This window comes from Tauraco erythrolophus, chromosome 4 (assembly GCF_009769465.1).
Source record: "Tauraco erythrolophus isolate bTauEry1 chromosome 4, bTauEry1.pri, whole genome shotgun sequence".
NCBI classification, from domain to species: domain Eukaryota; kingdom Metazoa; phylum Chordata; class Aves; order Musophagiformes; family Musophagidae; genus Tauraco; species Tauraco erythrolophus.
In genome coordinates, this window is record NC_141468.1 from 22,464,480 (window position 1) to 22,485,175 (window position 20,696).

Sequence of the window (20,696 nt, forward strand, 5' to 3'; positions counted from 1 at the left end):
CATTTACAGTGGCCACTACTATTGTAGGTTCGAAACGTGTTTACATGATTCTTTCGTGCTTCAAATTGCTCTTTAAGTAAGTGAAGCAGCTTCTAAGGGCAAATCTACATGGAAATATGCATGAGGAGAACCATTCACCAGAGGTTTAATGGGATGGAGGTGAGTATATGGGCAGAGAGTGCTGTCACCCTGCTCCAAGGAGCTGCTCGCTGCAGTGGACACTCACATACCCACACTGGCCGAGGTTTCATCTAGCCTTGCTGAGGCCATTTCAGCTAAATTGGTGTAGCAGGTAAATGTCCCCAAACGGGCTTTGTATAAAACTAATAAAAAAGGCGAAAGGAACCTTTTTTTTTTTTTTTTATCCGTTGTCCTCAAAGAGGTGCTAGTTTGAAAATTTACCTGGGAAAGTTTACTTGGCCTTTAGCTCAAGTAAGCAATCTCTTAGCTGAAGTCTGTAGATCTGCTTCTCTGAGTTGATTGCCAATTAACTTGAGCTAGTTAACAGCTTTGTAAATGTTAATCTAGATATTTCATGACCAACAGAACAAAAATGTTTATGTTTTTCTCCAGGTTTAAGCCAATTGGCAATCAATTAACTTGAATTTTAGCAGCTTCAAGTGCGGTACTCTAGAACAAACACACGCCCTCTGTGCTGATCTTTCCCCGGCAGAAAGCCATTGATGTCTTATCACTATGCTATTTGAAGCTTCTTCCATTCCAGTTTGTCTTAAGTACCACATAAGCTTTGTACTGGCCATCTGCAAGAGCTAAGGGAGAACTTTATGTGCACCTCTGATAATCTTGTGTTTGTCCAGGGATTCTTTAAGACTTTGTAATATTCTCTTGATAATCACCATTTAGGATGTTTAATTGTCAGTAAGCTTCAGCTGAACTAACCTTTTCACTGCAGAATACTTATTACAGCAGTCTGAAATATTAGTAAATTATGTAGCCATATGTATGAACTAAGACCTGTGTAATTTGAAATTTCTGTTAAACAAACACTAAGTTTTCCAGTGGAACCAAAAAATCAGCCAGAAAGACCAAATAATTCCGGGTGTTTTTGGGGTCACTACCTACAGCCAAAGGTAAGAAAAGGTAATAGAATAACGAATTCGCCCATGACAAATATTCATTGGGTTCTAAATTTCTGTTCACTTTTTAAACTCTTCTCTAGTAGATTTCATTGGGAACTGAAACAGCAGAAGCCTAAGAAAACATGGATTAGAGTAAAACGTAGAGACCTATTTCCTAGAGTTCTGGTTTTATTTTGTATTTTATATTTATATTATACACCATACAATAATTAGCAGTTATTAATTACATAATATAATTAAGTATAATAAACATATTCTGTTTTATTGTTCTAGAAAAGAAAAGGAAGTTTTTTAATAACTTGGCTAAATGTTCAGTGCTGTCAACTTTATTACTTTGATCTGGAATCAAAGAAGCTTTTCTATAAGGTGGCAGTAAGATCTAGGCAAAGGGTTTCTATCCTATGTATTCTCACAATTAACAAATGAAGTTTCTAAAGTGCTGTGAATGATGCGTGGGTAAAAAAGACTATTGGCACCAGTACAGTTTTTGCCATTGTGGATGTTATTTTTTAAAAGAATATTAACTAATAAGAATGTAACTTAATAAAGAATACAAAAGTATGTACTATCTGTTCTGCAAGTGTGACTCACACATGTTCACCTTACCACCTGTATCAGAAGGAGTTTGTCATAGCTCATAAAAGGAGTCGCGTTGTGCCCTTTGTTTGTGACATGAAAAGTCTGTTCGGCAGAGGAAGAGGAAAAGAGGGGTGACAATTATTATCAACATTGTTATGAACACTTTCTCACACTAACAGGCAGTTAGATGGGAAAAAAGACTTCTAGTGAGTAACTGCTCTTTGTGGTATTAACAAAAATACCACTCAGGCCTCAGGTTCTAAGACAATCTTTATGTTCTACTTCTCTTTCAAGTTACCTTGCCCTTGCTTTCCAGATACCTAGTTTGTTATCTCACAGGGAGATGCAGCTCTGACTTCAGAAAGACGGAAGGGCTCCCTTTCCCTCTCTCTACCTCTTTCCAGCATTGCAGTAGAGGGTTTTCTTTTCAACTTCAGGCTCTCTTACTCATTTTCTCTCTAGGGTAGCCCTTCCTTTGTCACAAGCTAAGAGATAATCCTGTAGTCACACTACACAGGCAACACTCCCCTTGAAACGATTGAAATTTTTGAACAAGAACTGCAGTATTTGGTCCTATGCCACCAAAGTGCTCCAAAGAGTACTTTGGCTAGGAGTCGTCTGGGGAATGATGATACTCAGCTCGATACTCTACTCCAGCAGATCACCGCAACAAGCAGTAGACTGGAGGACGGTGTAGCTTTAAAATGCACTCAAAATTCGTGGTTTACATAGAGTCTGACCAAGATTTCCAAGATGAATTGCTGAAGTTTTCCTCTAAGTATATTGGAATACTATATATTGAATTATGAGTATCGGTAGAGATATTCTAGAAATGATAATGGAGCTCACGCCTGCTGCAGAGACTGACAGTGACAGAGAAATAGAGAAATCATAGATCTTGAGACAAAGCAATAAATGGAATTATGCTCTTTCAACTCATTTGCGTTACTTTTTCTAGCTGTAACTTTTTTCTTCATGCATTGTTGTAAAGTGTCATTATTTATTAGCTATTCTGAAATGTTTCATGTATTTTCTCATTTGTAAATGTACCTGTGAAGCTGATTAAAAAGTAGGGCATACTGTTGAGATGTGTAAAAATATTCATGAATTAGGTGCTGATCTCTGTAAGATTCTGGGTGATCTGAGTTCTTCCACTTCATCAGGAGCTGAGGTACTGCGTACCTTTCAAGCAAGTGTTCAGTATCTGATCTGAAAAAAAGCCACCTAAAATAATTTGCATGCAAGGTTGAAAATAGAGGGATTTGTCAACATTCTTTGGCAACTCTTTTTTGCAGAAAGTGTAAAATAGAAACTTGAGGGTCTGCTTTATGGCACAGGCTAGAGAAAATCAGTGTGTTATTACGTATGTCCTTTCTTCAGCAGTAACATCTTTCTTCCCTCACACTCCAGTTCCAAGTGATTGTGCGTATTCCCTCAGTTATGCCGGGTCGTTATCAGAGGGATCAGTTTATTGATTTGACTATCAGTGCACCAGCAAAAGGAAGGGATGGTGTGAGGGAGGATCGGTTTAGCTGATGCTTTGAGAAAAGGTCAGCAGCCCCATAGCCTTACCACTATGAGAAAGTCTGTCACTACTTCTATTGATTAGGTCAAATCTGCATTAAAAAGTGTTTTGCCGGTAGCAAAAGGGGCACTGTCAATAAATTTTGTAGTGGTTCAACAAGCAGAACGAATGCTGTGAACTGAAATATCTTTTTTTCTTTTTTAACTCACAAGCATTAGGCTGATGAAATCTGAAGTATTTTTCAATCAGCTGTAATTTCTAGATGATTTATGAAAAATGCTTGTTTCTAAAAATGATGTTTTAATATACTCCACAGTCCCTTTACTCTGGTGTTTAGCTGTCCTTACAGATACAAAGCTCTTCCTTACCACAACTTAATCTGCCTTCATGTGGACTAAGTTTGTTATCTATTTACCTCTGCCTGGACAATAGATAAGTTACCTTTGGAAAGCTGAGATTTGTTATGCTTTTCTATGTTGATGTACATCTACATATTGTAAGGCTTTTGCTATTACATAGGTATTTAAAATGCAGAAAAAATCTTGCATGGAGTCTGAACAAGGGAACATTTCCCTGTGAATAATGGGTAACTTCCCATAGGATGATCTTGAAAGAGACTGTTCCCTTTCATGACACCATTAGGTTTGGAAAATTTTGGGTAGAAATAAAACCATCTAGGAGATCGTCCTTCCAACTAAAATAGATGTTGCAAGCAAAGCATTTTTATTTCAATTAAACAGCATTTTTTAGTAGAATATGTATACACAAAAACATTCCAACTAGCTCTTACACAGATAATGATCCACGAAATTATAAAACATTTTTTCAAAATTCTGCACAGAATGGAGCAAAATACCCTTCAGTTTTCAGTTTAATTTTCTGTAATCTTTCATTACTCCTAATTGGAAAGTTAAAGTGACTGCTGAGTCATTAACAGTAAACAAAGAAGCATATTGATCCACAAGACGCTCTGTTGCCTACGACTTAATTGTATTTTCAAGGTTTAACACAGACTTACCTGAGAAAGAGTGCAAGTTAAAGTATGCATCTCACTAATTCTCTTACTGGACTAGTATAAGCAGCTTTTTACATAATGGTTTGTGTAGTCAATTAGCAGAGTATTAGCTATAATAGATAACATTCTTACTAAGACCATATTAATTAGAGCTTAAACACAGCTAATCTGAGACCTATATTGAATTTATATTATTATGTAAGCATAATGCTTCCGTAGGCAAGTAATTTCCTTCATGGCATTTTTAAGGAAGAGGAAATCCTAGCATCTGAGATATAAATATGCAAATTTTAACAGCTATTTGGAAACCACGTAAGGTTTCTTAAAACTTGAGTGCGCCAGGCCATATTACAAATAATGGTAAGATTATGAGCTGTAAAGGACACAGAAGATTCAATACCTTTTAAATTTATTGGATCTGTTCCAATAAGGAGTGGGATTGCTAGCTAAGAAAATCTCTGCAAGAATTTCACATTTATATTACTGCTCCTCATTTTGCCTTGGTTTTTTGACTCCAGTTCTGGGGTTCTCTAGTGTAACTTCTCTTCAGCAAAAATAAAGCCTAATGTGTCTCTATGTCCACATTTTTTATTGACCACATGAATTCATCAGTTTTTAGGTAAACATTCTATGAAATTTATCAGGAATTCTGTCTAAATACAGACTTAAATTCATTTTTTGTGGCATGGGCCTGTGGCCTTCTTATCACTTTGTTCAGTAGTTCTGCAATATAACCAAAGCTTAATATGTCTCTGGTATATCAGCTACCTGAAGGAACCCCTTAGGCAAAAATGTATTAACTTTTTAAATCACAGATAACCATGAAACTAAGCAATTGCAGATTTCCGAGCATGGTAAACTTCAGTATAATATCAGGAAAACTGATATACACAATTTCACAATGAAATTAAAATGCCACCTTCTTGACTTCTGCCACCAATAGCAGCATCACTGCTGTTAGTAGAAAAAAATCCACTAATACTAAACTGATAGGTCCACAATGTTCTGTTCTGTTATCTAGTTACACTGCTGAGCATTGTTGCCAATCTGTATGCTAGAAGACAAGTGCTTCTCATCGTGACTGAAATGAAGTGGAAGAACGAAGACTAATATGCTCCTAAATGTTCATGCCAAGAGTCGTGTAAGTGACCAGGGGTTCACTAGGCAGGTTACCTCTGTGACTTCAGGTGCAGAGTGGACAACCTTTTGAATTCATACTCCTCTCTCCCATTTTTATGGAAAATCTATTTTCATATTTTTAGTATCTTTTCTTTTTCTTTTTTTTTTTCCTGCTTGTTTTTGCCATGGTAGCCTTTCAAACATCGTGGGATATTTAAATATCAGCCATACTCTTCCATATCTAAAAACATCAGTCAGTGGCGTTTTAAAATCTCTCTTCCAAATTTATACATTATTATTTTTGGAACATATACTTTAATTTCACCAACAGAGGTCAGTAAACCACTGAAAGAGAACCGTAAGTGTTTGGCGAGAACACACCCTAGTCGGTCTTTCTAACATCCTTCTGATAGTTCTGTGCAAAGGGCTCTGGTTCTGTTGCTTCAGTAAACACAAGCTTAGTTAGCCGAAAAAAAAAAAAAAAAGCAAATGTATGCTTATGCACACAGGAGAATGTGTTTTATTAAGGAGATGAATTACAAAAAATACTATATTGTTAAAGCTCTTTCAGCATTAGAATATATTTGAAATGCCTGTTGCCGAGCCAGTAGCATTCATACATGCACAGGTATGATCACAGCTAAATCGATTTCTCAAGGTTAAAACAGGTGGTGATTTAAACAGTAGTACTTGGAACAACCTGCAGAATTCTGCTTTTCAAGCTCTGTGCTGTTGAAAACCAACCTAGTGTGGAAAGAGTACGGAGGGGAGGAACCCAGAGAAGCAACATTCAATGATATTAAAACGACAGAAGTGCAGGAGAAACCAAGAGTTGTCACCGACTTGCTCCTTTTGACAGCAACACTCAGCTAATGGGACTATATTAACACATCATTTTCCAACTTTCAACTGTAAAGAAAAGCTATTTTTACAAATCACTACTTTCGGTATAGGGTGTTTCAGCAGCACGTGGCTGCTATTAGTGTACAGGGGAGTTTCACAACCAAAGCTGCCTCTGCAGTACTGAAAGTGTACCTTTTATGTCGAGCTAATCCCAGAGGGGAGTCAGCACTCGCGCCCGCGTCCTTTTGACCTTTATCCTTTTAATGCATTTTGCCTCAGTAGCAAAAGGTGACAACCTAGTTTTTATGTTTCAAAACAGACCGCTTCAACAGCAATTCTCTATGAAGCTAAGGAAAGTAACACACGCTCCTGTGGAAACGCTGAAAGTCCCTAGTTCAGCAATCAACAATAGCTTTAAAAACGTATTTTTAGAATGGCTTTTCTGGTAGCCCTTTGAAGCTCACCCGCACGGCCTCGCTGCCACCCCTCTCAACAGCTGCGAGCATGCGAAGCCACTGGAGTGGAAGATGTTAATTATCATCAGCTACTGGAATTTCTCCAGGGACCACTTGTGGTTAGAAACGTGCTTCCTTAAAGAACTGCACTAGCCGCTGGGATCATCTCTCCTGCAGGTTATGAGAGTCCCTCCACTTTCCCAAAAGACACAAACAATTGAAACACCCAGTCTTCACTTTGAAGCGTTCTTAGGACGTGATCATGTGATTTTCCTAAGCAATGTTAGCTGTAAAATCTTTTATTTCTGTGAATAAGGATCCGACAATAGGCATTTTCATCTATATGTGAGCTTCCCAGGGACTAGGCTTAGAATACGTACAGATTTTGATTAAAAACTGGAGAAAGAAGTCTAAAAAGGAACAAAACCAGAAAACAGACAAATTGATGGACACGACTGCGCTTGGGTTTTATTTCTCTGACAAGAGTCACTTGAACTTCCTTTTTATGGCCAAGAAAAAGCTACGCACCTTCCCCCCATATCATCAGAAAACCGCACACACAAAAAAAGGTTTTTCCCCTTCTGCTTTACCTCCTGCTATTCAGTGGCATTTCGAGTCTAAACTAGTTAGCGTCAGGAGCTTGATGTGATGTCAGCAAGCGAGATATCCCCACAGGGAACCAAAATAATAGTAGATGAGCTGGCAGAAAGATCCGCAGAAAGGGAAATAACATAAAACCAAAAGGGAAATAACATAAACCCAACAGATTCTAAGCCTAGCCCTTCACCATGACTACTACACAGCACCTTTAATGACTGAACACATCCTTAAATAAGTCTTGCTTGTAGATCCCTCTGTGGTAAACCTAGTAATCACTACCACCCCTGCAGAAAGACCAAGTCAGGTCAGTCTCTAGCTGCAGAGAAACTAGGATGAACTCAGTAATCTGCAGGACTTGACTCCCAACACACCAAGACAAATGCTGAGGATGTTTCCCTTGCCTTCACTATGGACGAGAATGGCTCGTTGCCCAGCCCTTTTAAGAAGTGACACACCAGTCTTTCTAGTTTTTGACTATGAGCTGAAGGAAAACATGTGCCCTGCTCTCCAAGAATACTGTTCTTTTCCTGTAAGGGCACAGGAAATCCCCATCCACCCTGGGAGGAAGGGGTACGCAGGAGGAAGGAAACTGAATGTAATGGAAAGTAAACACGTCAACTGCAAAAACAGTAACCATCAGTGACTACAAAAACGCTTCCTTGTTGTACTTCAGGACAATGGTATTTCAGTTATTCAGTGTTTACAGAGTTAAACCCCCCACCATTACTGGCCAGTTCCCTTCTGTGTAGGCCGTTAGTGCTGTTGTGTTGTACACCTTCTCCAGTTCAATATCGAATACATGATCAAGAAATAGATACAGTCAAGATGAGGGATTGCTTAATTCTTCCAAAACGGTCACTGCTTAATTGCATAGTCCTATTAACTCCAGGTCAGCTGCTGTAGGCCTTTACAAGCTGGAGAAGGTAACAGAATGCATGTTTGCCAGCTGGCAACAAGAGTCACGGTGCAGATAAAAGTGAGCACACAAACACAGAACTGTTATATACAAAAAAAGTTTAATTGAAATACCTGTATAAAAAATATGATCTCCATACATTTCACACTGTTAAACAGAAGAAAAAAAATCCAAATCCAAGCTGCATAAATGCAACCAGATCACAGAAACACAGCTATTAAAATAAATTAAGGTTTATGACTCTGCCACTCTACTTTCCAGAGCCAATGCACGGAGACTGTACAATGTCAATAATTTAAAACCCTTCCAAACAGCATTACTTTACATTTCTGGTACAATAATACCAGACAAAAGGCATACTGACTAACTTTAAAAAGTCATTCTATTTCCCTTAAATTAGACTTTGTACAACAATTTTCCATCTTCCAACAAAAATTGATAAGGTCAGAATTTTTTTGTGGGTGTTTTTTTTTTTTTTTTTTGTTAAACAAAAGTTGACAGGAATGCAGAAAAAAAGTGCCATGGGCAAATCACTAGAATTCCCATGGGGAGAAGGAGGGGAAAGCACAGTGTTGAGTAACTCTAACCAAATAAATTAACCAAATAAATAGCCACAGCTGAAACCTGTGGGAGGTCTTCTAAACTCCAAACAATAAATAACTGTATAGCACATGGGGAAAATACAAGTTTACATAAACACATTATACAGGTATGGGAAAAAAAAAAAGTAAAGTCCTTGAATATTGCATTGATTGTGCATTTAACATGCCCATACATACTTTAAGACTCGCAGGGTGACAAAAGGCCAGGGGGAGTTGAGAAAGGGGCTTCTCATGCCCAGTGGTAGAGATGATAAAAGGAAACATGAATAAATGTTTCTGATAAAAAAGCTGATATACCTGTTCATATTTCTGTGCAGGCTATAGGAAATATTTTGAGCAGCAGAGGTGGGTTGGATTTGGAAAGGGCCAGGGGGGCAGGAGTGAAATGTCTGTGTTCAAGTATTCCATCACCAGTGGATGGGACTACTTCATTCAATCACCGAACATGTTTTCCAATGCATCATAGGAGCTGCTTCCTCCAGCACTGAGTCTAAAGGGAGCAAATTCCTATAATGAACTGGATCTTCTTTGGACATACACAGCTCAAAAAAGAAAGTCCCACTGAAGCAGCTTTCAAAAAGGCACTCAAAAGCAAATAAAATCTAGTCCAGGCTCTATGAGAGCAAAAAGGTTTACCATGTATTCAAGAGGTCACTGCTTTCTTAATAAGGTCAGTCTTTGACTAAGTACTGGCCTGCAACTCCCAAACATCAGCGTTTCCAAAGGAAATCTCTCATTCCAAAGCAGAAACCAGCAAAGGGGGAAAATAAAATCAAGTCCCTCAGACAAAGATTCAACTACAGAATAATGAATGCATTTTTCTAGCCCCTCCTACGTATTGGCAGCAGCACTGTGGTCTTTCTGCTTGTAGCTCCCCTCCCAGTGCGAGGTCCTTAGTAATTCACAGACTCTCGTTACTTGAACTTGTGCTAGATACATCAGTATCAAGGGTCCGTAGCCTTATGTCACAGTCCTCAGACTTCACGACTTCGGATTTGTGCATCCATTGATGGTCAAAAATTTGCTCAAGTGTTGGTCTGTCTGAAGGCCTCAGTGAAAGGCACCATTTGATCAGCTGTTGACATTCTGTAACAAACAAATAAAAAAGCAATTTCAAACTAGGGAAAGTAAAAAGACTTTTCTTGAATAAGAAAATCCCTACTTGTACAAACAAAAATGTGCAGGACTATTTAAAAAAAAAAAGAAAAAAGAGCCCCCACTTGACCCATGCACAACTTACCAGGCGAAATTCTTCTCCTGAAGTATAATCGTCCCCTCAAGATTTCTTCATCCTGCTCAAAAGGGATGTCTCCGCAAACCATATCATACAGCAGAACTCCCAGAGACCATACTGTTGCTGACCTCCCATGGTATCTGTGGTATCTGATCCACTCTGGAGGGCTGTATACTCTCGTTCCTAAAAGCAGAGGGGAGGGAAAACAAAAAAAAAAAAAAGAAAAAGAAAAATGAAGTCAAGGTTGAGAGTGTTTCCCTGTTGTTCAGCTCCTTCTAGTAGGGATAAATTAAATTAATAAACTTGTCATTTAGGAGTTAAAAAAAAAAAAGCTTTACATTTCTTATGGGCCAAAGCCATTAGCGGTGTAACTTCAGGTCATCTGCGGGGTTACACCATCAACAGACTTGGCCCATCCGGTTGTGCTATTTCGTTGCAAGGAATAACACAGCCCGTCAGCTGACTGTTTACTGAGGCAAGCTCCCTTTCACTGACCACGTGGCGTCTGCAGCATCACACCAAAAATAGACACAAAAGGACAAAGGGGGCTGGCGGGGAGGAGGCAAGAGGGCGGCAAGAAGGTGAAACTCGGGTCCACCCGCCTTACACGGGGCTAATCTGCTTTATCCAATTCCGCAAGGCAGTAAACAAAACAGGGCGCTTTACAATTTCTACGTTTTTAAGGCCGCTCCCCGCTCTCCCTCCCCTCCCTCCGCCCCGGGCTTCTCTGCGGCAGCTTTTCCCAACCCGCCCCCCCTCCCTCCCCGGGTGCCCGCGGGCTCCTTGGATACCAAACAAAACCGGGAATTCGTGATGCTGAGGGTCACGTGCGGCGGGGCTTCGGGTTTCACAACAAACAGATGTGAGTGCGGCAGCTGGGGGGGGAGGGGGGCGGGGAAAAATAAATAAATAATAATAAAAAAAGTCCCTCGTTACATCAGTCACACTCAAAGGGCAGGGGGAAACGCTCCCTCCTGCCACCCGCTGGATTATTTTCAGCTTTCCCGTCTCTATAAAGCATCGAGCCCAGCCCTGACGCTGGTATCGACATTTCGAGGGAGCGCGTTTAGCCCCATCGCTTTAAAAAGCTGCAATGCGGGATTTCCAGGACATCGGTGGAAAAAGGAGGGGGGGAGGGAGCTACCGCTTCACGTTAAAAAAAGCACCGCATGTGAAAAAACGGCATATCCACACATGGAAACATCCGACATTGGCGAAGCCATCATGTAAACAGATCGCCCTCTAGGAAAAAAACCCGCATTTTCCAAGACAGGGAAACATAAACTGCTGCGTCACTGCCTGGGATCGCTTCTTTCCTACGCAACTGAACACCCCTAAGCTGCCTCGGGTCCAAGGGTTTCCATTACCGATGGACCCGATATGAACCCCTGCGTCAGAGGCATTGCTCGTTACTGCGAGGCGCCAGAAACGGGGTGGGTACGCGGCGCCTTTATAGGGCCATCACCCCGCGAGTGGTGTGGGGGGCTCTGGCCAAACCCGGGCTGCCCCTGGGGCGGCGAGGGCACGTACCGTCGAAATCGGTATAGACCGTGTCCTTGAGGAGGGCCCCCGAGCCGAAGTCGATCAGCTTTAGCTCGCCTGTCCTGAGGTCAACCAACAGGTTCTCATCCTTGATGTCCCGGTGCACCACGCCGCAGCCGTAGCAGTGGCGCACGGCCTCCAGCACCTGCCGGAAGAACCCGCGGGCTGTCTCCTCGTCCAGGGCGCCCTTCTCCGTGATGAAGTCGAAGAGGTCCTTCACCAGCTCGGGCCGCTCCATGATGATCAGGTAGCCGTCGGGCCGCTCGTACCAGTCCAGCAGCTTGATGACCCCTCTGAAGCCGGAGCCCACTTTCTTCAGGAGGACGATCTCCAGGGGCACCATGACGCCGCTCTGGGCAGAGAGGGGGCCGCGGGTCAGCGAAGCGGGGAGAGCGGAAGCGGCGCGGCCCGGGGCGCCCCCGCGCTGAGGGGAGGGAGGGAGGGAGCGAGTGCGGGAGGGAGGGGAGGGGAGGGAAGGGCGGGGAGGAGGGCGCGGCCGGCGGGCCCCCTCCGCCGCTGCCGCAGTCCGAGGGGCGGGCGCGGCGCTGCGGCGGCGAACCCCCGCCAAATTCCCCCCGACGCAGAGGCCGCGCCAGCGGGGCGGGCCCCACCGCCCACACAATAGCTCCGCCGCGGCGGAGCCCCGCGGCCGCGCAGCACCCCCGGAGCACCCCCCGCCCCGGGATACTTACAATCGTGCCCCACTCGGTCACCCTCTCCTTCACCACATGCTTGACGGCGACCTGCGGAGCGAGGAGGAAAGGAGACGCCGTGAGCGGCGGGGCGGGCACAGCCCGCGTCCCGCCGCGGAGGGCCGGGCCGGGCCGCGCCCGCAGCCTCCCGCGCGGCGCCGCTCTCCCGCCCGCCGCCCCCGCCCGGGAAGCGCTGTGCGGCCATCCCCGCGCCTCACCGGCAAGCCGTCGGCGATCCTGCTCCCCGCGTAGACGGTGCCGAAGCCCCCGCTGCCCAGCACGGAGCCCACCTGGTAGACTTTATCAAACGGCTCCTTCTCCACTTTCACTGGGGAAACGAGAGGGAAACACACCGCGTTAGCGTCCGCAGCCGCGCTGCGCCTCACCAAAAATAACAATAAAAAAATAAAAATAAAAGCCCCCAAACACTCTGTCCAGTGGACGCGTATTATGTGCGCTGCCCTAATTTTGCCCAAGGCTTTTTTTTTTTAAAAAAAAAAAAGAAAAAGCAAATCGTCTTGATCAATTTAAAAAAAGAATAAAACCGGCACCCTCGGAGTTCCGGGGGCTGCGAGCCGTTGTCCCCGGGCACCCTGAGGTAGCACGGGGCCGGTCTGCGCCCCGCCCGGTGCGGCGCGCTGCCCTCGCAGGGGAACACCCCAGCCCCGGCGCCGGCCCCGCCGTACCTGGCTGGAGGATCTTCACCGGCAAGTGGTCCATGCTGGTGGGGCTGCAGATGTGAGCCAGCGAGCCGAACTTGGAGAGCAACATCTTCCGAAGGGGGGGAGGTGGGGGACGGCGAGTCCCCCGCGGAGGCACCGCAGAGTCCTCCCGGCTGAGCGCTCGGCTGTGCGGCGCGGCTCTCCTCTCTCCGGAGCCGGCTGGGGGCGGCGGGCCGCCGAATCCTTCTTCAGCGGGCAGCGGGCAGCGACGGAGTCCTCGGAGGTCCCCGCCGGCACAAATCCACGCGGCAGTCGCACCAAGTCCTCCGGCGAAAGGCAGTCGGCGAGGGCGCCGCTCCCGCTCTCCCTCTTCCAACCGCCGAGAGCCGCTCAGCGAGCTGGCACGCGCAGGCAGAACCGGAGCCCTCCGCGGAGGCACGCGGGGCCGCGCGTGAAACCCGCCCCTGCGGGGGCCGCCGCGGCGGGGAGCGGGCTGGGCGCCGCAGTGGAGCCGTGGCGGGCGCAGGAACCGCTCCGCCGCCGTGCCTGCCCGCGCGCTTCTGAGCCGGCGGCGCCGCCGAGCCGCCTCTTAACTCCCAATATTTTGGTGCGGGCAGAGCGCGGCGAGAGAGCCGAGGATATCCCTCCGCGGGGGAGGGGGAAACACCTCTCTCGCTCTCCCCGCCGCCCTAGCGGCCCCCTCCCCTCCGCGTCAGGGCGCCCGCGGTGCGGCGGCCGGGACTGCAGCCTCCCGTCCCGCCCCGTCGTGCGGGCGGGCGGGGGGAGGGCGGGGGGCTGGGAACTACTTAATTTGTAGTAACTGGCGCGCAGAGTTACCGTCTGCGGAACGCATCACACATTAGCGGCGAAAAAAAACCCGATGGGGGGGGGTGTGTGTGTGGGGGAGATTCTCCTGTTTGCGTTAACATTTCCGCGCGGCCAATCGAGGGGTGCCTTTTCAAAGGGCCGCCGGCGCGGCCAATGGGGAGCGGCTTCATTTGCATGCGGCGGAGCGAGGCCAGGCAGCAGAGCGGGAATGCCGCGGCGCGCCGGCCCCGGCCCCGCCCCGCGGCTGCGGGAAGGTCGCTCCGCGCCGCGCCGCGCCGCGCCGCCCGAGACACTGAGTCTGGGAACCGCCAGCACCGCCGTCGCCGGGGCAATGCGGGCCGCGGCTTCGGCGGACGCGGCCCTCAGCGCGGCGTCTGAAAGCCCGCTTGTTCAGGAAGACGGTGCTCGCCGAAGTAACGCGTGGCGCGCTGCCCCCGCCCTCCGCGGCGATTTCTCCGCCGCTGCCCTCCCCGCCTCGGCGCAGCCCCGGCGGCGTGCCAGCGCGGAGGGACGCCGGGCGCCTGCCTTCCGCGCCTGCTTCTGTCAGTCAGCTCCCCTGCGCGGAAGCCCCGCGGGGCCGATGTGGCGCGACGGCGGGCTCCGGCGGCGCGCCTCGCAGGAGCTGAGGGCTTCCCTCCCCCCGCCCCGCTCAGGCGCCGCGCCGGGAAGGGACACCAAACTGTTCAGCTTCCCCGGCGCTGTCGCCGCTCGGCTCCGCGGCGCGTCCGCCCCGCCCCGCCCCGCAGGGGGCGCTGCGTCAACGGCAATCGGGGCGCGGCGGCGGCTGCCGGGGGCGGCCTACCCCTCCCCGGTCGGCTTCAAGGCGGCTGTGAAGTGTCGTCTTCCGACGAGGCGGCTTTCCGCGAGGCACCCGTTTCCGTCCGGCTTTACCCGGAGCGGTCCCAGGGAGGCTGTTAACGGCTCTCGGGGCGCTGCCGCCGTGAGGTCCCCGGCGCCGGCCTCGCCTGAGGCGGGGGGGTGTGGAGACAGAGGCAGCCGGGCGGCCCCGGGGGAGAGGAAAACCCGAGGGCTTTCAGGGGATCTAGTCCAGCAAAAGCTGTGGGTCACTGCTTTAGAGTGACCCACAGCTTTTAGCACAATTAATTAGTGCTGTGCTGGGTGGGTAACAATATTTTAATAACTGTTCCAGCAGCTACTTAGACTGCGACCCAGGTGCATGTGAGTGGAGAAATGGCGTGCAGACGCACGAGGCTGAAGCTCAACCAGGGAATAGAGTACCGTGATGTTTTCAGACAGCTGAAGCGGTCAGCACCTCCACCTCCCCGGCACTGCCGTCGCTTTTACACCAGCGCAGTCCCAGGTGCATAACAGGCGTGTCCCACGTCCCCTCTGTAGAAAAGAGTGAAGTTGGAGACACCGGAGCTGCAGGGGGGATCCCCAACGTGAGAGTATTTTTGGGTAATCACTTGGAGAGCTGGCAGTCCTTCCCAGCCTGGGCACTGGGAGAGCCTTGCAGTTGGCATTGTCTGATAATAGTAATGCTGTAATCTCAGGCAGTCGTGCCCATAAACAAAGCAAGGGCTTCTAGGGAGAGGTAATGTCTTTTATTAGATTAGACCAGCTGATGTAAAGGTCAAGTTTTCAGGCACGGTTTCAACCCTTCATGTCCCACAATGTGTGTTTTGAAGCTACATCACTTGGGCTATAAAAGGTCCTGCCTCTCGTACAGACCGTGGTATTTGCAGAGGAACCAAACTAAACCATTCGGTTTATTGAGCAGCTGAAGAATTCGGGAGGTCTCACGTTTACAGATTTTTTTTTTTTTCCTTAAAGCTAATGATTTGGTTTATCAGATGCAGCAATAAGAAAGCTTTTTTTTTTTTTTTTTTTAAATGTTAGATATCCTGCCTTTTGGCTCTCTAATCACATGAAATAAGCTTTTAGGAGGTTCTCCAGATAAAGGCATATACACGCTATACTTATGTTTATTGCTGCTGAAATGTAAATAAGTATAAAGAGTAGGAAGATTCAGTGATCTCACAATATACGTTCCAGGTTTATTTTAAAGAATGTAGCTATATCTGTCTTTTGCTATAATCCTTGTCAGTAGCTTGTTGTAAGTATTGTTTTAAATCGAGAGGAGGTGTTTCTCACTTCCAAAACGAGATCTCTGGTTATTGAAATAGTGAATATTTTTAAAGAGAGAAAACTGGCATTAAATATTAATATGCATAAGTGCTAATTATTTAGGGAATTAACACTGCACATAGTTATTAATTCCTGTTTTTTTTACATGGCTAAGCATGAAAAATCATGCATGTATCACTAGTCTGCAAACGTAAAAACATTAGGCCTTTTCATTCCAACTGCATTTGCAATTTCTGAAATCCACCTCTGTGTTGTCAATCTATGGTAAATCAGTGATATACTTGCCTTGAACCTGTAATACAGAGTTTCCTCAAAATCCTGTTGAGTTCAAGCTGCATCTTTTTCAGCTGTAATACTCTGAGTCAAAAGAGTATAGCATACCTTTACGCATCTACATTTGAAGCAAAATGGTAATCTAAAAAAGGCCATGATCAATGTCTGGTATTGGTATCACTCCTGATCTGATTTGTATTTTCACAATGGTGTAAAAGGAAGGGTATTTTATATTTAACACTAAATAAAACAAGGTAGTTAATGTAAAAAAAGTGATAAGGGGGTATTTGTTCTTTGCTCACTTAATTTTGGCAGACAGACATTTAATTTGTATGCAGCTACAAGGACTCTTGCTTTGACAGAATTACAGATGGATCCCAGACGTGGAATTTACCCTGTCTTTACACATAAGCCTTTCATGGGTTTGTGGTGCTCCTTTTGATCTGGCTTGGAACATGCAGTTCAGTGGTCCTAAACAATTATAGCTGCAGAAATATTTTATAAACTAGTTTTGGCCTCTTTAGCAGTGGCTTTGCAACTATAAATGGAAAATCATTCATGGGTAGGATGCCAGTTTTTTCTTTGATGTACGAATCATTTTTCTGTGCAACGGTCCCTGAGCAGGCATGAGTTTCTCAGGCACAGAAATACAGAAGATCCACGGGAGTTTCTGCTTGCAGCACAGAGACAGTACCACCTTTAGGCTACCTTTTAATGTCTGTGTGGAATCCAGTTCAAAGTTTGCTGTGGCACATCATCAGGTACTGTACTGGTGGTGTGCCTATAGCTGTTGTAGGTCTGCTGAGTGGGACTACCAAAACGCATCTGTTTGCATAATGTGACCATAAGGACCACTGCTAAGAACGCTTTAGCAGTTCCTTGCAGTTGAGAAGAATATTGGTATTCTCAGGTCCCTCAACCTCCTTGTATGTCCAAGTTCCTAGCCATCTCAATGACCCCTCATTCAACTCCCTTCAGTCACTCTCTTTTATTTGGTGAGAGAACAAACGGAACACAGTGCTCCAGATGTGGTTTCATATATGCTGAATAGAGGGCAATAATCATGTTCCTTGACCTACTGGCTGTAGTCTTGCCGATGTAGTCCAAGACGTGATTAGTCTTCATTACTGCAGGGACACACTGCTGACTTTGGTTTGTGGTCCACTGGGTCCGCTCTCATAGACCCGTTAGTCCTCGCCTGCACTCCTTCCTAAGTATATCCTTTCCCAGATGCAGGACTTCTTTCCCAGATTTATCTTGTTGAAACTTCAGAACAGACGTATCTGTTACACACTTGTTCAGCCTGAATGGCAGATATACCCTCCAGTATACCAACAGTGTCTCTTGATTTGGTCACCTTGTACTTCCTAAGGGTCTCATCGTGCAGTTTATGGATGTAAACGTTAAATAATATCAGCCCTTGTATCTATCTCAGGGTATACCACTTGGAGTCACCTGCTAATTGGACTTTGAACAGTTATTAGCTACCCTTTGTGGGTAATATTCTGGTCACTTTTTAACTCGTCTTGTAATCCACCTACATCTCTCCAGTTTGGCTGCAAGGACACTAGGAAACTGCATCAAAGGCCTTGCTAAAGACAAGAAGAACAGCACCCACAACTCTAACCTCACCCAGAGAGCCTATAATGTAGTTGTAGAAGGCAATCAGTTTGCCCTTGGGAAATTCAAGATGGCTGTTCTCAATAACATTCTTGTCATTGTGTCAATGGAAATGGTTTCCATGAGTACCTGCTCCATAGTTTTTCCAGCGACTGAGAGAAGGTTGGTCAACCCTGTCATCATCCGATCTTCCTTCTTGCCATTTTCTAAGAGAGGCATAACATTTTTATAGTGGTCAGAAACTTGCTCTGATCACTGTGACCTTTCACAAGGAACAGAGAGTGTCCTTCCAATGATATTTGCTGACAGTCTTAGTCCCCTCAGTCGTATTCTGTCCTATCCTGTGGACTTGTATTACGTTTCCAGCTTGTTTAAATACACAGTAGCTTGATCTTTGCTACTTGACATGGAGCTCTGGGAGGCCTGAGGGCAGACCTTGCCAGTGAAAACTGAGACAAAGACGACATTGAGTACCTATGTGATGTGTCACAAGGTCACCTGCTGTATTCAGCAGCAGGCCTAGATTTTACTCAGTCTCCCACTTTGCTTCAAAAGTGTTGTTACCCTTGACACGCAGCTTATCATCGCTTCTTTGAGAAATGACCACAGGAGTTTGTTTGCCAGTTCCCCACTGAATACGAATCTAATCTCCCTTCACAGGCCCACAGAGCCATTGGGTGGAGATCCCTTAATCTCTGTGGCCAAGACAGAGTTTCAAATGGATGAGGACAGGTGGAAAGACCTCTCTTCCAGTACCTTTTACAAGCAGTTTGCCTTTTGCATTTGAATGTCTAGAAATCAGGGTGGTTCTTTTTTTTCTTAAACCTCTCTTCTTCTCCTTTATAGAATCATAGAATGGTTAGGGTTGGAAGGGGCCTCAAAGATCATCTAGTTCTAACCCTCCTGCCATGGGAAGGGAAACCCTCCACTACACCAGGTTGCCTAAAGCCTCATCCAACCTGACCTTAAACACTTACAGGGATGGGGCATCTACAACTTCTCTGGGCAACATGTTCCGGTGCCTCACCACCCTCTGAGTGAAAAATTTCTTCCTTATATCCAATCTAAATCTGCCCTCTTTCAGTTTAAATCCATTGCCCCTTGTCCTATCACTACATGCCCTTGTAAAAAGTCCCTCTCCAGCTTTCCTGTAGGCCCCCTTTAAGTACTGGAAGGCTGCTATAAGATCACCCTGGAGCCTTCTCCAGGCTGAACAGCCCCAACTCTCTCAGCCTGTCTTCATAGGAGAGGCGCTCCAGCCCTCGGATCATCTTCATGGCCCTCCTCTGGACCCGCTCCAGCAGCTCCATGTCATTCTTGTGTTGGGGACTCCAGAGCTGAACGCAGTATTCATAGAATCATAGAATCATAGAATGTTTAGGGCTGGAAGGGACCTTCAAAGGTCATCTAGTCCAACTCCCCTGCAAGGAACAGGGATATCTCCAACTAGATCAGGTTGCTCAGGGCCTCGTCCAACCTGGCCTTGAACGTCTCCAGGGATGGAGCATCCACCACCTCTCTGGGCAACCTGTTCCGGTGTTCTACAACTCTCATGGTAAAAAATTTTTTCCTAATATCCAATCTGAATCTACTTCCCTCTATTTTAAAATCATTACCCCTGTCCTATCACAACTGGCCCTCCTGAACAGCCTCTCCCCATCTTTCTTGTAGGCCCCCTTAAGGTACTGGAAGACCGCTATAAGATCACCCCAAAGACTTCTCTTCTCCAGGCTGAACAGCCCCAACTCTTTCAGCCTGTCCTCATAGGAAAGGTGCTCCAGCCCTCTTATCATCTTCGTGGCCCTCCTCTGGACCCTCTCCAACTGGTCCATGTCCTTCTTATGTTGGGGGCTCCAGAACTGGATGCAATACTCCAGGTGGGATCTCACGAGAGCTGAGTAGAGGGGCAGAATCACCTCCCTGGACCACACTTCTTTTGATGCAGCCCAGGATACGGTTGGCTTTCTGGGCTGCCAGCGCACATTGACGGCTCATGTTGAGCTTCTCATCCACCAGCACTCCCAAGTCCTTTTCCTCAGGGCTGCTCTCAATCCATTCTCTGCCCAGCCTGTACTTGTGCTTGGGATTGCCCCGACCCATGCACAGGACCCTGCACTTGGCCTTGTTGAACTTCATGAGGTTCTCACAGGCCCACTTCTCAAGCCTGTCAAGGTCCCTCTGGACGGAATCCCTTCCCTCCAGCGTGTCCACAACACCACACAACTTGGTGTCATCTGCAAACTTGCTGAGGGTGCACTCGATCCCACTGTCCATGTCGCCAACAAAGATGTTAAATAGCACTGGCCCCAGTAGTGACCTCTGAGGAACACCACTCGTCACTGGCCTCCATTTGGACATTGAACCATTGACCCTTTGAGTGTGACCAGCCAATTCCTTATCCATCGAGTGGTCTATCCATCAAAACAATGTCTTTCCAGTTTAGAGACAAGGATGTCGTGGGGGACAGTATGAAATGCTTTGGATAAGTCCAGGTAGATGATGTCAGTTGCTCTTCCCCTATCCATCAATGCTGTAACCTCATCACAGAAGGCCACCAAATTAGTCAGGCAGGATTTGCCCTTAGTAAAGCCATGTTGGCTGTCACCAATCACCTCCTTATTTTCTATGTGCCTTAACATAGTTGCCAGGAGGATCTGCTCCATGATCTTGCCAGGCACAGAGGTGAGACTGACTGGCCTGTAGTTGCCTGGGTCTTCTTTTTTTCCCTTTTTAAAGATGGGGGCTATGTTTCCCGTTTTCCAGTCATTGGGAACTTCACCAGATTGCCACGACTTCTGAAATATGATGGATAGTGGCTTAGGAACTTCATCTGCCAGTTCCCTCAGGACCTGCGGATGTACCTCATCAGGTCCTGTGATGGTTTGATGTGGGGGGGAGGTTCTGGTGGCAGAAGCTGCCCACCAGATTGGACTCCCATCCCCCTCGGGGTTAAGCCAATCGGTGCCTCTGCGAATTGCCCTA

General features: G+C 46.4%; 1 protein-coding gene across 1 annotated transcript; it reads right to left on the bottom strand.

The window, feature by feature from the left end:
* Positions 1-8,614: 8,614 nt before the first annotated feature.
* Positions 8,615-12,993, bottom strand: PIM3 (Pim-3 proto-oncogene, serine/threonine kinase). Its single transcript, XM_086609948.1, has 6 exons — positions 12,909-12,993; positions 12,441-12,550; positions 12,223-12,273; positions 11,519-11,882; positions 9,995-10,171; positions 8,615-9,840 (listed from the first exon to the last, which is right to left on the bottom strand). The coding sequence occupies exons 1-6, from the start codon at positions 12,991-12,993 to the stop codon at positions 9,656-9,658; spliced, it is 972 nt and encodes a 323-aa protein (XP_086466074.1). The 3' UTR covers positions 8,615-9,655.
* Between the last annotated feature and the right edge of the window lie 7,703 nt (positions 12,994-20,696).

What these genes read in the sequence shown, in the direction of transcription:
- PIM3 (XM_086609948.1), bottom strand. Translation starts at nt 12,993, where the DNA reads ATGTTGCTCTCCAAGTTCGGCTCGCTGGCTCACATCTGCAGCCCCACC. An exon ending in GGTCTATACCGATTTCGACG is followed by an intron (nt 10,172 to 11,518) that starts GTACGTGCCCTC and finishes CTCTGCTTTTAG; the next exon opens with GAACGAGAGTATACAGCCCT. An exon ending in CAGGAGAAGAATTTCGCCTG is followed by an intron (nt 9,841 to 9,994) that starts GTAAGTTGTGCA and finishes TGTTTGTTACAG; the next exon opens with AATGTCAACAGCTGATCAAA.